The sequence below is a fragment of the Diadema antillarum genome, unplaced genomic scaffold, assembly GCF_040938485.1.
Source record: "Diadema antillarum isolate AM-2024a unplaced genomic scaffold, OU_Dant_1.0 seq00000807_RagTag, whole genome shotgun sequence".
NCBI classification, from domain to species: domain Eukaryota; kingdom Metazoa; phylum Echinodermata; class Echinoidea; order Diadematoida; family Diadematidae; genus Diadema; species Diadema antillarum.
In genome coordinates this window covers 920649-937451 of record NW_027271688.1, presented here as the reverse complement: position 1 = coordinate 937451, position 16803 = coordinate 920649, and the positions used below count along the sequence as shown (strand labels likewise).

Here is a 16803-nt window from a genome sequence, read left to right as displayed (position 1 = left end):
TGATATTCCTCCTATATGTCTTTCAATCTCAAGATATTCCAGTATTGCAAAAATATGTGTCAAATTTCACTGATTCCTCTTTTGTCCTTTGATTTCATTCGAGAGCCTTACACATTTTTGTTTTTGCTAATGAAAGTTTAGTTTCATCTGTTGTTTCAATTAGTATAGGTGATAAAAATGCACTCAGTAAGAAAGTGTGAAACTGAGAGCTTCCAAGTCCCACTCAGTAAGAAACCGTGGAACTGAGATCTTCAAGTCACACTCTGAAGGACCCTGCGAGTATAGATAGCAGAAAAACAGTATTCTCCAATAACTCCAAACTAGAATAATGTCTATTGTATGTGTGTAAGACTACATTGTATGTGAAGAGCCATAAAGCTTCAGCAATTACCAATCTTACAATACTGAGGCTCTTTGTGGCACCTTGGTCACTGCTTATACAGCAAGGACCTTAATATTATAAAGGATTTATCCACCTTTGATCATATTCAAAGGATAAAAAGTATATGCTTGCTATGACAAAAACAAAAACAAAAACAAAACAAAAACAGGCATAGAGCTATGCAGTAGGTTTCAAAATGACTGGTCAAAACAGCTAAAGTTGTGAATCTTGGGCTATCACAATGGATTCACTGTCAGAGAGATGGAGTAATACATAAATAAAATAAACAAACAGACTCAGGGACAATCGCATTAGATGCCTCCAGCATTCATTGAGCTTGGAGCATGAATGTCTAAACATTGAGGCTATGCAAACAAATGCTCATTTGTATTCCATATTCCATTTTTGCAAGGTGAACAATTGATCCCCATGCTGCTATGAACCATTACAAAGTGTCTTGCACTCAGCGTACACAGACTGAAAGTGACAACGGTGATTCGATGTGCTCTACACATATTTTGGAAGTGCAATTCCATTTTATAATATAGTTAGGCGCACAGTCATGACGTTTTGAGCGGCTTTGTGATTAATAGGCAGCATTTCTCAAAACAGCAGCAGAAGCATGGTTCACATTACTTTATTGTACGATGTCGGATGAACTAATTACCGCGAACTCTTTCTGAAAATCGGTTTCACCCCAAATAATGGTCTAACAGTATGATGAATAAATTGATCTACGTAGTACAATGAACCAATGAGTCAAATCACTATTGCAGACCGGCCATGTTTGACCAATGAAAGCAAATGCCTGGGGCTTTACATTGTAATTTGACAACTGTTTGGACCTGAGCACCATGTCAGACTGCCTGAGTATTTGTACTTGTATGTGAAATGAAACTGGAAACAATTTATCATCAATACATCATGTTCACTCAGTGCATACTGACTGTAAAGTTCTTGTGGCATTTACTATGTACATCAAACTATTGGGTGGTGTAACATAAGTTCCCTCAGAGTAAGAGGTGTTTCGATATTAAAAAAAAATTCTTTTTTTTTTCTTTTTTTTTACAGCTGACTGTAAACCACAGCCACGGTTTGGTTGAAAGCACTTACAGCTGTGAGCATGTTACCATTTAAGCAGGGCTAGCTGCACACTAACCCACTTGGTTTTTGTTTTGTGTTTTTTGAACTGGTCTGACTTGTCCCTATCAGACCAGTCGAGAGCAAGTTTTACTAAATCTTACTCATCCAAATCTAAAATTTACTGGACCTGTTCTTTTTTTCTCACTAGTCCCAACAAAATAATGTTTGTTTTGTTTTGTTTTGTTTTGTTTTGTGTGTTTGTTTTTTAACTGGTCATATCGGACCAGTACCGGTATATTTGGCAATTTCTGAAAAGTTACTGGCCCGACAGTGATTTTTACCAGTCTGGACCACCGGATCGGCGCCAGTGTTAAGCATTGCATCAAGTTGCTACAGCTGCAACTACAGTTATTGCAACTCGCAATGCTGGCAAACACCCTAATAAAATCCTCAAGAATACTATTAATGGGATGTGAGAATACATTCTTACATTCTGACAAGATTTTTCTGTTGCTTGTTCCACCATTGAAAAGAAGACACAGAATTCACAAGTGAGTCTTCACATTTGCTACATGCACAAGTTTAAAAGGCATGCATGACACATAGCTTTGTTTGTTTGTCTTCGACACTTACAATTTGTACATCTTGTATTAGGAATTAGGGGTGCATTATTGTGCCTTACAGCTCTTATCAGCTCTAGGATTGCTTACCTTGAAGAGTTGTATGGCTTCATTCCAGCCTTAAAGACCACTGCAAGTTAAAAGACAAGAAATCATCAAAACAGTGATACAGCATGATTCATTGCTTGGAAGTGGAGAAAAGTCTTGAAAAACAGAAACAATTATACATTGATGAGGAACAGATGAGTAAAAATGAAGAAGCATCAGACATGGGGATGCACTCAAAGAAAATAAAAATTACAAAAGTCAGTACATCTTGAGTCGCTTCATACAGTGTATGACTTCCATGGACATTTCGGTTGCACCTTTGGTAGTTTATGGCTATGGTATTGTTTTTAAAGTTCTCCTATCATGTTTTGTACTAGCTTTTACGAAAAACATTTCCCACTTTTGATCCTTAATAAATTGGAAAACTATAATGTATCAGATGACACCGTTTACGGTGCCGGGCTCGGCCCAGGCTTTTAATTCAAACCTTTCAATATTTTGTCATAGTGGCGCTCTGCTTGTAAACAAAGGTATATTATTTTGAGCGTGTCGGTCATGATTTGGTACCGCATTTGGCCCAGTTTGGCACAGTGAGAAAAGGCCGGGCTCGGCCACCGCCGAGCCCGGCCTTTTCACTCACTGTAAACGGGGTCGAAGTTGCTCCAAGGCACATGAATGCTTTGAATAATTCATGATGGATTGCCCTGGGCACTGCTAGTCTGAATTCAAGGTAAATGTAAAAATGTATGCACATGAAAAAAGTAAGCACAAGTTTTCATGTGTTTGCAGACACTACATTTCAGGATGAATATAAGACTAGCTGTGACAGTAGAATTCCTCGTGAATGAATAATAAAGCATAAAAACACTGACCATTTTCTGGGTATTAACGACACACTTCATAGAGGCCTACACACCAATTAACCCATGTGCAAAGTTAAAATTTTGTACAGAGGGGTTGAAAATAGAGCAAAATCTGAACCCTCTAATACTTAAAAACCAATCTTGCATTTAATAAAACTGATTTATGCTTTCATATTTAAATTACCTCCAATAATATTGTACACTATTCAGTTATTGCTCATATCAATGTCAGTGTTATCTGATAGTTTTTGAACTATCAACCCGTTGAGGATGGTTTAATTTTGCTACAACACGCACTTCCCATAGACACCTGCCCGAGTATACTCTGGACTCGTCCTCAACGGGTTAAAGGACAAGTTCACCTTCATAAACATAAGGATTGAGAGAATGTAGCAATATTAGTAGAACACATCAGTGAAAGTTTGAGGAAAATCAGACAATCCGTTCAAAAGTTATGAATTTTTGAAGTTTTTGTGCAGTAACCGCTGGATGAGAAGACTACTGCAGTGTATGAATAACTTAGATGTCACATGCGTACAACAATATAAGGAAAATATAAAGAGAATTTCACAAAATTCCATCTTTTGAAAAAAATACACATTCCCCTGACTCGTTACCGACAAATGTTATGGGTAATATTATTCCCCCTGCCTTTAGAAAGAGGCAAGTCAAGAGCTCCTTTATTATGCGAGAAAAGTGAAAATATGTTGAATTTTCTTTTACATTTTCTTTATACTGTTGTACGCATATGACTCACAAGCTGTAGTAGTCTCCTCATCCAGCGGTTCCAACACAAAAATTTAAAAAATTCATAACTTTTGCATCGATTGTCCAATTTTCGTCAAACTTTCACTGATGTGTTCTACTATTATTGTTGCATTCTCTCAATCCTTATGTTTATGAAGGTGAACTTGTCCTTTAAGGATCAAAAGTGGGAAATGTTTTTTGTAACACCTAGTACACAGGAGAAGTACTTGTCAAATCAGTCAGTTTCCTTTTAAGAGAGCAATATTTTCTTTGTGACTCTCCTCAAGACAAGCCAAGGAAAGTACATGTACTTCCCTCAAATCATTCAGGTGCAACTCTAGGTCATTGATACAAGATACATTGACCAGAATAAACAGATTTGAATAAGTAGAAAGAAAGAACGAAAGGAATTTCATCAAAATCAGACATAGATCAAAGTTATAGAATGCTAGTTTTCCTTTTCACCAACTGGTGATGTTGTTCATGAAAAAAAAAATATGCAAATTAGTTCAGGTGATGATGTCACCAACTCACAACCTTCCAATTGGTTTGTGCACAAAACATGCACTACAAATTTAGTAGAATATAAACTTTGTCCTGTTTTGGCATTACAGTGTACATGTACAATGTACCTCCTCCCCTCACCCTCCACAGTACTTTACAGCTGGTTTAAAGTCTGATTATAAGGATGAAAATTCTGTTTGGTGATTTCACTCCAAAGCCAACTTGAAATAAGCATGAAATCGTACACATTGAAGTATAATATACAGAATAAGAAAATAATTTCAGAGAAAGGAATTAATATTTCTGATCTTGTGTACAATGCAAGCACAGAATTATGTGCATGCAATATCATATGAAAGTCAAACAGGACCCATTTATTAGCATTGCTGGGGTGACTAGAAAATACTGTAAGTAGTATATAGCTTATAATTTATCTACACTCAGTCAGATTTGAACTTTCTCTGTTATAAATTCACTGTTGATTTCACCTACAGAGACCCGGTACAGTGTAGGGATATCACTCATTTCTGTCTTGTGTTTTTTTAATCTAATCGTAATCTAATCAGATAAATTTCTTTTGAAATGAACTATCTTTCTAGCTTATCAAAATTCATATATATATATGATGGCACTCTGCAAATTTCTAACACTCCTCATCCCTTTAAATGTCTGATCATGTATTTTCCCTAGTATTTCATGAACCGTTTCATAACCTCTGACCTTGACAATTGACTCCTGACAGCAAAGACATGGAGAGCTACAAATCAGCTTTAACTCTGAGGTTACTTGCCAGAATTTGTAATGGGCAGCAGCATACAAAAAGAAAACCAACCAAAAAAACACTGTACCACTTGCTTAAGTTTATTGATTTTTTTCTAGGTTTATAGAGCTGAGGGTAATATTTCAATTTAATTAACCTTAATCTTTAAACTTGTAAGCCAAAGCTGGTTGAATGGTGATAGTAAGCAAATAATCAACGTTGGTGAAGGTGATGGGACAAACTATCACTTCCGAGGCGATCTGGAAGTACAATTGTAGCTACAATGTATCTTTCCGAAGCGCAGCTGAGGAAAGATAGCGTACACATTCAGATCGCAGAGGAAGTGATAGTTTTTCTCATTGCCTGAAACTAAAAGTTGATTATTTGCTTTATATTCCACATCTAGTGTCCTAGATAATCCCATTTTATTCCACATCTGAAACTGTTTTAGCTGTCTTGGGTATCCTCAGGGCTTAGGTTACGTAGTTTACTTTAGGCGTATGCGTGTAGATGACAAAACAATGAATTTGCTCCGCGCCCCATGCAGGGCACAGAAATAAAAGTGCGTTGCACTGTGGTCTATCACTTCATGACTTGACCCAGGTCAAATGATAGACCACAGTGCAACGCACTTTCATTTCGCGCGTACTCAAAACTGTAAGTTATATCACGCATTAGGACTGTGTGGACTAAGAGATCAGCGAAACAAAATGATTATCATCATAGAGTGTAACGAACTTTTCTATTTCTTCTCAGGTGATGTGACGGGGAGAACTACGCTAAATCACGTGATCAGCTCTTGACCAATCCTAAAGCAAGATTCTTAGTATGTGGAATATAACTTGTTATATTTAAATGTAGGCACCCGTTAGCTTGACTGTTCAAGACAAAGTTTTGAACACGGTTTTCATGGAGATTGTCTTTTACATACGTCAAAGCTTTACCACGCCTACCCGAGAAATCTACGTAGTTCAAGCCTATCTACACAGCTTAAATCACTGTGATATTTGCTATCAAATACAATTCACATTCTTGTCAGAGTCATGCTTTGGAGGAATGTTAAATCTGATCTTGATCCTATCTTTTATTTGTGATTTCATGACACATTGATAATCTAAATACAGTAATTCAGACTGGTCATATGTATACATGTACACTATGTACATGTAAGCTACAGTGTATGTCTCTTTAAAACACACAAGAACAGACAACAAGTTCAAAGACACCATAATTCCTGCACCCCTTTGTGACTGCATTAAGATATTCCACTATATAGTTAAATTGATTCTCATTCCGTCTTCATTCTTTCTCTTTCTTTCATAATGGCAGAAGTTCAAAGAATTGTGCAATGATTTTATTTGTTTATCTTTCTGGTAGAAATTTAATGGCATTATCAAAGTACTACTGTTCTACAACATACCACTTTGAGAAAGTATTTCTTCAAACTTGATGTAAAATATGTAATACATGTATGCAGAAAAACTGTCCATTTCTGATATTGTACTATAATGGTAATAATCAACTCCAAATATTGTCTTGGTGTGACCGTGAATGCAACTTTTTCACTTGGTCTGTGTCAAACAGTACACCCTGGTGTAAATTCTGCCACTCATGCTGTATAAGGGTTTGGATGGCAAAGGTACACCATGTATTGAAGATGGTGTGACCACAAATATTTCCTGGAGAGAAAGGGTGAAAAGGAAGGTCAGAAAACAAAATCGCCCTTCATGGCAGACATCACATTCTATGTGTCTGAGTGAGATTGCTCAAAAGTGTGTATTCATAATCATGCTGTTTACCCGTGCGAGACAAACAGATGTCCTTTATGCAAGGCAAGGGGTGGATTTCATACATTGCGCACTAATTCTCACACATTACAGCATCATATTGTGCATATTTACAGACCTGTGAGATACTGTTGACTCTAAAATCCACACACCATCTGCTCTTGCCAAGTTGGCTTTAAACTGACCTATAAATGTAAAACTGTCTACATAAAGAAAACTGTAGAGAGTAATGCGCAATGTTTCAGGGACAACTGGAGATTAGATGTAAATATCCTTCAAGACCTGATTATAAAAAGTTTGTTTTTCTGTTTATTGCTGTGATGTCAACAGTCCACACATTAAAGAATTGAAATGCAGCTGAAAGGGCAAAAATGCAAACATTCCTTTTCTTGAAATCACTAGCATTATCATTAAGAAAATAAGATAAAAGATGAAATATGATATACTTTGTGAGAGTCATACAGCCATGGCAAAAGAAATTATAACTGGCTAAAGGAAAGCATTATCTTTACAATTACCAGATTTTCACAGATCAGAATTTACATTGTCTATTTCTTGAAAGCATTGTCCTCTTTAGTGCCTTATTCCATTCAGTTATACATTGTACTTAGTTTGAAGATGGAACTTGATATCAGAAAAGTCAAATGTCGCACATAAACATATTGTAAAGTGAATATGAATTCAAACAAAAGAGCACTGAGAAATAGCAGCACTCTTTCCCTTCCTGTATCTCCTCTGTTGACAGCCTAATGTCAACAGAGGAGTCTACATAGAAAACTGCATAAGAATGGGTGTGACATGCCTCATTCTGACTTTAAAAAATGTGTGAGCTTTCAACTCTTTTATCCTATCAGTGCAGCTCACTTCTTTTCTTTCTTTTCTGAGGAATATTGGTACAAATGCTGTCTCAAATTGCACCAGCATTATTTTTGTAGGAGACCCAAGAAGTACAATGTAAACCTAAAATGATAACTTGGGAACCATGAAAGAGAAGAACTGTTTTATTGACCTGTATTTCTCAAAAGAGGACAAAATCAGACAATCTGTTGCAAACTAATATGAATTTTTAAAGTTTCAGTGCAGCCATCGCTGAACTAGAAGGCAGGTACAATTTGTGATGTCATGTATACAAGTACAACAATGATAAAGAAACTATGGAGAAAATTCAATAAACTTTCATTTTTATGAAAGTACACATTTCCTCTTTTTGCTTGACAGATTATTTCAAATGGTAGTAATATTCTCCAGGCTGCTTTCTGAAAGAGGCAAGTTACGTATTCCTTCATTATGCTAGAAAAGTAAAAATGTTTTGAATTTTTAAAATAAATATTGCTGTCCATACATGATGTTACAAAGTGTTATACTTGTAGTCTTTTCATCTAGCCATAGCTGCAAAAAATTTGTGAAACTCCGAACTTCATTACGCATTGTTCGATTTCCTAAAACTTTACTGATCAATGTGTTTTACTAACATTGCTGAATTCCCTCAATTCGCACACATATCTGGAATTCATTCACTCTCCTTGAACTTTCTACCAAGTGATAAATGGCGGCATCACTGACCTTCTGGCTTCGTCTCTTGTGGCGACATCGTGGCAAACATGTTGTCCTGGCTAACCAGATTCTCCTTGATCACAAAGTCCATGGGCCCCTGCATTTGGCGGACGACGACCACCACGGTGAGAACGCCGGCGATGATCACGAAGAGCTGGGTGGCAACGCAGGCTCGCAGATCCCGCAGGATCGCCTTCCGTATGCCCATCATCATGTTTCGAAGCAGCACCCTCAGATACCGCATGTGACCGCCAAGAGTGTGGGAACTGTCTGGAGCTCCGGCAAACACAGAGAAAGGCTCTCCCGAAACTTCAGGGCGAGGTTTTGCAAACAACTGCTATTCAAACAAGGCATGCAGTGGTCTCGGACGAGGCTCGAATGGCCAATTTCCTGGTCCTCATTTTAGCCTCTGTCCCTCTCCATGCAAATACTGGGAATAGTGGTACCTCACCTCCAACAGTTCTGGGGTACCTTAATGCTACTGCTAGTACACTTGTGTGCTTCTTTCTGGATGAAGATGTCAAGCGCACTTCTGCCTTTAAAGTCTGCTATGGTGTTCAATACAGGAACCCTTGCTACAGCTGTAAATACTCATTTCCACAGCACATCACGTTGGAATGCTGTACATGGCGAGAGCACACCAATGATGAGTAGTTACTACTGTGGTATTACTGCCATTAATCTGTGGGTGTAACACGCACACAAAAATATCATAAATCAGAATGCCAACCACAAAAAACAAGAAAAACTACAACGACCTCAGATTACACAGAAAACAAAACGTTAATTACAACGTAAATGTCCAAATGTATCGAGCGATCAAATTAAATTGTCTTCCTACCAGTGACATGTACTAAGTGACGTTGTATGGCTAGACTGATTACTAAGCTAAAACTGACAAGTATCTAGAGCTGGACATAAGGAAAAGACAATGAGTTATTAAAGAATTGTGGAGAATACCAGGTATTCTACAGCCACATTTTGACAGTACAGCATTTCCCCAAATTTCAATTGGAAATGTTTGGAGATAAAAAAAAAACAATAAAAAGGAAACTTGTTTTGATATAAACTTGCTATTCACAAGCAAATGGTTTCTCACTTATAGAAAGGGTCATGTTTACTAAGTTATGTTCAGTCTGAATGCAATCCAATAAAATGACCCACAGCCTGAGATATTGATAGCGTTAACCAAGAGAACATAATACTACATTAAGTACAAATTGTAACATTAGGCTACTTATGCACTCAAATAACCAGCAAATGCATACTGGACTTCCTGATGCAGTAAGTACATCGTTCAAGACCACCCATCATTAAAGGACAAGTTCACCTTCATAGACATATGGGTTGAGTGAATGCAGCAATATTAGTAGAACACATCAGTGAGACTTTGAGCAAAATCGGACAATCCGTTAAAAAGTTATGAAGTTTTGAAGTTTCTGCTCAGTCACGGCTGGATGAAAAGACTACTATAGCTTGTGATGTCACATGAGTACAACAATATAGAGAGAGAATAAAGAAAATTCAACATATTTCCATTTTTCTCGCATAACAAAAGAACACTCGACTTCTCTCTTTCAGAAGGCAGGGGGAATAATATTACCCTTAACATACGTCAGTAGCAAGTCGAAGAAATGTGCGCTTTATTCAAAAAGTAAAGTTTTGTGAAATTCTCTTTTTATTTTCCTTACATAGTTGTACGCATGTGACATCATACACGGTAGTAGTCTTCTCTTCCAGCAGTGACTGCACAGATACTTAAAATATTCGTAACTTTTGAACAGATTGTCCAGTTTTCCTCAAACTTTCACTGATGTGTTCTACTAATGTTGCTGCATTCTCTCAATCCTTATGTATATGAAAGTGGACTTGTCCTTTAAAGGCCACATGGCATCCAATTCAGGACATGTGGATATGATGACTTATACTGATATGAATAGGTCTTTACATCACAAATTCAGTGTTGTTTGATTGAAATGTGCATCAAATATCTTTAACAATATAATTTTTCATTTTTTCTGAATCCACTTATAATCCTTAAAAAATTTCTTGTCTTTTTTTTTCCAGTGATACATGTAGTAAAGTAAAGTAAAGAGGTGTAACAATACCTTATTGTATGTACCTTGCATTAACCAGGGGCACTACCTCACAATAGCAAGACAGGTTTCATACAATAGAATTTTACACCTTTTCTTGCCATATATAAATAGTTCTACTCTCAATCCTGGAGGTGTTTCCCCCATAGCAACGACCAACATAATTGGAACGTTCAGAGATGTTATATTACTCTAGCTCTACGGGACCTGTCATGCTATTGAGAGTTGCTCAGTCAAGGTCAGGTGCTTAACATTAGGTATTGTGATGCTTATAATTTCAGATGATTGTACTATTGATGACATCAGGAAAGGCAAAAGAGTTGTTATTTTAGCGGCACAGCATAGTGGGTGCAGATAAAATGAAAAGCAAACTGAACTGGAAATGTTGATATACAGCAACTGGTACAGTCTGTATGTCTCCGCCATAACACATCGTTCTCACAATAGGTCTAAAGAACATCTTGACAATGTGTGATGACAGTTTCACATAACTGGCAAAATATTAAAATGACATGTTTGTTACAAATGTGTTGATTTTTTACTTGCCTTGAACTAGATTTAATTGGATGAATGGCTATAATGTCTAACAGAGCAGGCATTTGGGGATTTGAAGATTTTTACTTGACTTTTGACCCTTTAATAAGTTTATGCATTGAGTAATTTCCAAGGTATGGAGAAAAAGTGTAATTTCTGCATTAAATAGTAAGATTTTCAGATCTTTTTAAATTTGAATGCTTGTCCAAGTTACATTAAGTACAACTTCTCTTTTGCTACTACATGCCAAACACAGCATTTGTGCATAGCGCGCTGTTATCAACACATTGGCATCGCTTTGTCTTCATGGTAAAGTCTTTGCCTGGAGCCACTTAGGCACTATGATATCTGGTGCTCATGTCCATACACACTGCATACATGGCTTGTGCAAAATCTGGCTCTGTATTACACAGTGAGCTTTGACAAGGCTGGATTGATATCCTTTTTATGCCTCCGCCACAAAGTGGTGCCAGAGGCATTATGTTTTCGGGTTGTCCCTCCGTCCGTACGTACGTCCGTCCGTACGTCCGTCCGCTTTCGTTTACGCGATAACTCGAGTAATATTTACTGGAATTTTACCAAACTTGGTCCAAGTATGAAGTATGATGGGGCAATTAGTTGATTAGATTTTGGGCGAAATCGGCTAAAGGTCAAAGGTCAAGGTCAAATCATGAAATTGTATCCGTTTACGCGATAACTCAAGACTGGATGGAGCAAATTTCACCAAACTTTGTTGGAGGATGATGTATGATAGGACAATTACTTGATTAGTTTTTCAGTGAAATCGGATAGAAGTCAAAGGTCAAAGATTAAGGTCAAATCCTAAAATTTATCTGTTTACGTGATAACCCAAAACTGGATGAAGCAGCTTTCACCAAACTTGGTCCAAGGATGATGTACACTTGTATGATGGGACAATTAGTTGAGTAGATTTTAGTGACATTGGCAAGAGGTCAAAGGTCAAAAGGTCAAGGTCAAATTCTACAAATGTTGCAATTTCCCCCATATCTATGCAATGCCTGAAGGTATTTTCTTGAAACTTGGTGTGGACATGTACTACTGCGTAAAGATTCTCCAGAGAGAGTTTCATGTCATAAGGTCAAAGGTCAAAAGGTCAAAGTTTAGGTGAAAATGTCGCAATATCACTTTTCTCGCAAATGGTTCAATGTATTTTCATGGAACTTGGTACATACAGTGTACGCATACAGTACTGTCTACCAGGGATTCTCTATGGAATTTAGGGGTCATGGGTCAATAGAGGTCAAAGGTGAAGGTCAACTCCTCAAAATTTTACTATTTCCCTCATATACTAGTATATGCAATGCTTGCATTATTAGTTTCAAAACTTAGTACATGCATTACCTAATGGGCAATTCCGCGGTTAGTAACGTTACATTTAAAGAAATTTAGATATTTATTTTTACTACTAAATCACCATTTATTCATTTCAAGTCAAAATCATCGTAAAACATGTTCATCCTTCCCAGGTCTATGATATAGAAAAGAATGAGTACAATCCAACAAATATTAGAATTGCTATGGCAACTAAAAGGGCTGGTTAGTAATGTTACGAAAAAAGGACATGACAAAAAAATCAATGTCTTGTAACAAAAAGTGTGCAAAATTTAAAGTTACTTCAAACAAAGTGTTGCATTAATTTCAATTATTGCATCATGACAAATGTTCACGCAAATATTTTTAGCAGTTCGACCGATAATTTATTAGCTAGACCCCCAAATGCATGGTTAGTAACGTTACGGTTAGTAACGTTACATTTGTCCGGAGTAATTCCGCTGGTCATTTCACCCTTTTGTAATTGACAAAATGTCACATGACTTCTGGAGTATTTAAGTATATTCATCTTTTACCTTTTAGCAAAAATTTCAGGAAAAAATTTCAAAGCAACCCACTGTAATTGGCATTTAAGTGAATTTCAGCATCCCCAGTCCCACATGTACATTTTAAATGATGGTTTTAGATCTCGCAAAATCAATAAATATGAAAAATAAAATCTACTGAATTTGAAAGACCTTAATGATTGGTGAACATCCATGGCATTAGTTGATACCTAAATTAAAGAGTAAGATAAAGAGGCACATTTCTTTTATCCATGTCATGTCCACCTAACTGCGGAATTGCCCCAATGGAGATTCACCAGGAAATTTCCAGCCAGAAGGTCAAAGGTCAAAGGTTAAGGGTCAAAGGCCAGGTTTCAATGCCCCCCTCCAAAAATATATATATATATATATTTTGTACCGTTATCACACTCTTTCTTCATACCTTTGAAATTACTCGATGCATAAACTTCCCCAAAATTCCCCAAATATGTATACCTGCACTCTTAGAAAATTATGGCAAACCCAGTTCAAGACATTTCTGACAAACCTGTCATTTCAATATTTTGCCAATTATGTGAAAATGTCATGGATCACACATTGTGAAGACATTGTACTATACGCCTATTGGGAGAATCATGCATGATGGCGGAGGCATCAGTCGCCATAGCGACATTTCTAGTTTCCATAATGTAATCAGGACACACCATTCTTAAACACTTAACAGTGGATTTTTCCATAACAAAAATATGAGTTTGAATTTACTATTGCTAGCAGTGTTTCCATAAGCAAAGAAAGACTATAAAATTTTATTGGTAGACATCGTTGCCGAGCCAACTTATGCTCCTTTTTTCTGTTCATTTTGTGAGAGTACAAATTTCTAACAGTCGGCAGCAGAAACCAGTCTTTAAAATCTGATTTCTATGAAATTCTTTTTATGAAGTTCTTTTCAAGCTGTTTAAACCAACAATTCTCTACCACAGCCAGGCACACAAGTCAAATTCTGCACACAAACAAGAGCTTGTCAGATGATATTTTGGCAAATTTCCCCACAGCATCGGTCTGTGGCTGCAATGTTTCACTGGCACGCCGGGTCAGAGCAGCTGTGCGCACGCTCGACTGCATACACATGGAAGCAGCGTCAAGCATGCCAAACCATTCCACTCGGTAAATGAGGAAAATTGGGGCAAATTGAGAGGTCTAATAAATGCTTTATTTTTCAAAAATAAAAGAAGGATTTAAACAAAATTGTAAAATGTCTACATAGGGCAAGTAGAATAAAGCAAGCCACCCATAATTTGACCATAAACACCATCCCAAATTAATTGTACATGTAAGACCCATACTTTTGCGCACAGGCAAATTTTGGCACAGGTCAACCTTGAGGCAGGTTTTCTAAAGGGGAAATCCAGTCCAAATATAAGTTAGTCTGATAAGAAAGAGTAAAATATTATGAGTTTAACGGTAAAGTTTTGATCGAAATCAAATGAAAAATAAGGAAGTTATGACAGTTTGAAGTTTCGCTAATTTTTGAGGAAACAGTTCTTGAACGGTCAATATGAATCATATGCAAATGGCAAAGTGAGCCTGTCATCCCCTCAGAACTTGCCATATAGTTTGTACATAAAATTCTGAAATCTTACCTTTTTAATTAAAACGCAATTATGCCTGAGGCTCAAATCCCGATATATCCAACTGATCACTATTCTGAAGTTATTCAACCAGGAGTAACATCATATTTCAGACTTCAATGACAGAAACATTGAATTTTCGTCATTTTTTTTACACAATCAATGAAAATTGTGAGGCTATGACATGGTCAGCTCACTCATTTGCATATTTATATCCAGAAATTAGCGAAACTTCAAAATTTCATAACTTCTTTATTTTATGATCTCATTTCGATCAAAATTATACCATTGAACTCATAAGATTTTACTTTTTTTTATCAGACTAACTTATTTTTGGACTGGATTTCCTCTTTAACTATACATTTTCGGGCATAGGTCTAATCATATTCCTGGATAACTTCAGCCTTTTGGTGGTTTTGACTACTATAAAGGGCCCCCAAAATATGCATCGTGAGCATGCAATGACATCTAGAATTTAAATGGTCTATGGGCCCGGCTCTATAGACATGTGAAATAGGTCTATCAAGTTATACAGGAAGGGAGAGCAGAGTAAGCACTGTCACTGAGTAATTTGGCATTAGAAAATCTAGATCTAGATCTTTTAGGTCCTACTCCTTGGTCAGGCTGCTGGCTGGGACCCTTTCCCTTTAGTCTACTTATTTTTTTTTTTTTTTTTTTTTTTTGCATTTTGATTTGGTACCCCTGCACTAGCTTTGTCTCGCGAACAGAGAGCAGGGAATAATTTTCCAACTCAAATTTGATTAGCAATTTCAGCTGATGAACAATATTTTAAATGTTATCCTGTACACTTCTATGGAAGAAAACTGCTACACAAAAGTTAGTTTGTGTAGCAGTGTTGTAAAAATGCATAGCAAATTGCGATGCGATACCAGGAAAATTATTCCCTGAGAGAGTAAACTAAAATGCAGTTCTCAGGATTGTACTCTACACTGCACTGTTGACTGACTGTCTACAGCCAGCTAACAGTAACAAGAGTATTCATTCAAATCATAATATCATTAATATCACACTTGATTGAAGGTGAAAGATCGGTCTGTCGGGGATAATAGGCACTTTTCGATTTGCACATTGAGCCCGCTGTCGCCGTGCAATGACATATTTTTTACGCACTGCGCATGCGTGTCGACCCTCCGCTCATCACCCATTTTTCGAAAGCGTTCACCCCGGTTATCACCGTCCACCCAATTCACTCGCGCCGCGCTCAAGCCACCTTATCTATGACACCATATTCCTCTCGCGATAGATGAAATTGTGCGAAAGAGCATGATGACTCTCAGGAAATCCATGCTCAGTTCACCTGTTTTCCTATTTCTTTTGAGAGAACATTAATAATTTAATTACATGAAAGCTTATGATCTTGATATGTCAGAGCAGCGGCGCTTGCTTGGCTGACATACAAACTACAGCCTCTGGTGCCTTTTTTATTTGCCCGCTTTCACTGTTCTGCAATTTGCAACTGCATGTACCGTACGCAATCACATCTCGGTGCTTGGCCTGATGCAGTGCATTTTACCTTGTAATCTTACCATGCATCATGTTTTAAAATCCACATAATTCATCCCAGGATACTTATTCGGCATCTAGTCAAAGACAAAATAAATATTACAAGTAAAAAAACAAGTCACAAATTCCGCACATGCACCCGAGGCTAGCCTCCTGCACATGCCACGAGACGTGACGCCCGAAATCGAAATGTTTTTCAGCAGCAGGTCAACGTACAGACGTGACGCCTTGACATATGCTTGCGCTCGGCGTCACAACCTTCTCGTTCACCCAATCGAAAACTCCCTGATTTATATGCTCCGCAGAGTACAGACTTGACTGCATCTGGCTTCACGGAATCCCCATGTCTACGGAGGAGAGTCGTTTTAAAAAAAAAAAAAATGATGACAAAAAACTCTTCCGGACAGACGGATTTTCTGTCGGGCTTTTCCGTCAGACTGTCTAATATCACACACGTAGACGTGCATCTCACGTCTATGCACTTCACCCGCACCCGCACGGTTCACTTTGCTTTGCTTTGCACAAAGATCCGAGTAGGACTACGATTAGTAGCGACGACACAATAGAAGTACAAAACACTACCCAAAATTGAATGTATGGGACTTACAAAACGACAAGACCAAATGAAATATTAACATGAATGTTCAGATCATGAACGGTTTTCCTTCCTATCTTGCTGCCTGATTTTGGAATCCAATACAGAAAAAAGAAGTCACACCATTCATCTTCAACATTCATCGAAAGGCATCAGTTCGTAAAATCTTGTGTAGACATACTCACAAAATGACTTCTACAGGAACTTGGCCGAGCCCGATTGGATTCATGCAGATTCTCA

General features: G+C 37.4%; 1 protein-coding gene across 1 annotated transcript in view; it reads right to left on the bottom strand.

Moving 5' to 3' along the window:
- The window catches only part of LOC139739568 (sialidase-2-like), a 37022-nt gene extending 20219 nt beyond the window's left edge, over nt 1–16803 (bottom strand). The window contains exons 1-3 of the mRNA XM_071650170.1: nt 16749–16803; nt 8358–9030; nt 2176–2215 (exon numbers count right to left, since the gene is read on the bottom strand). Of these exons, the coding sequence (XP_071506271.1) occupies nt 2176–2215; nt 8358–8592 (275 nt within the window). The 5' untranslated portion in view covers nt 8593–9030; nt 16749–16803. The remainder of the gene's footprint in view (nt 1–2175; nt 2216–8357; nt 9031–16748) is intronic.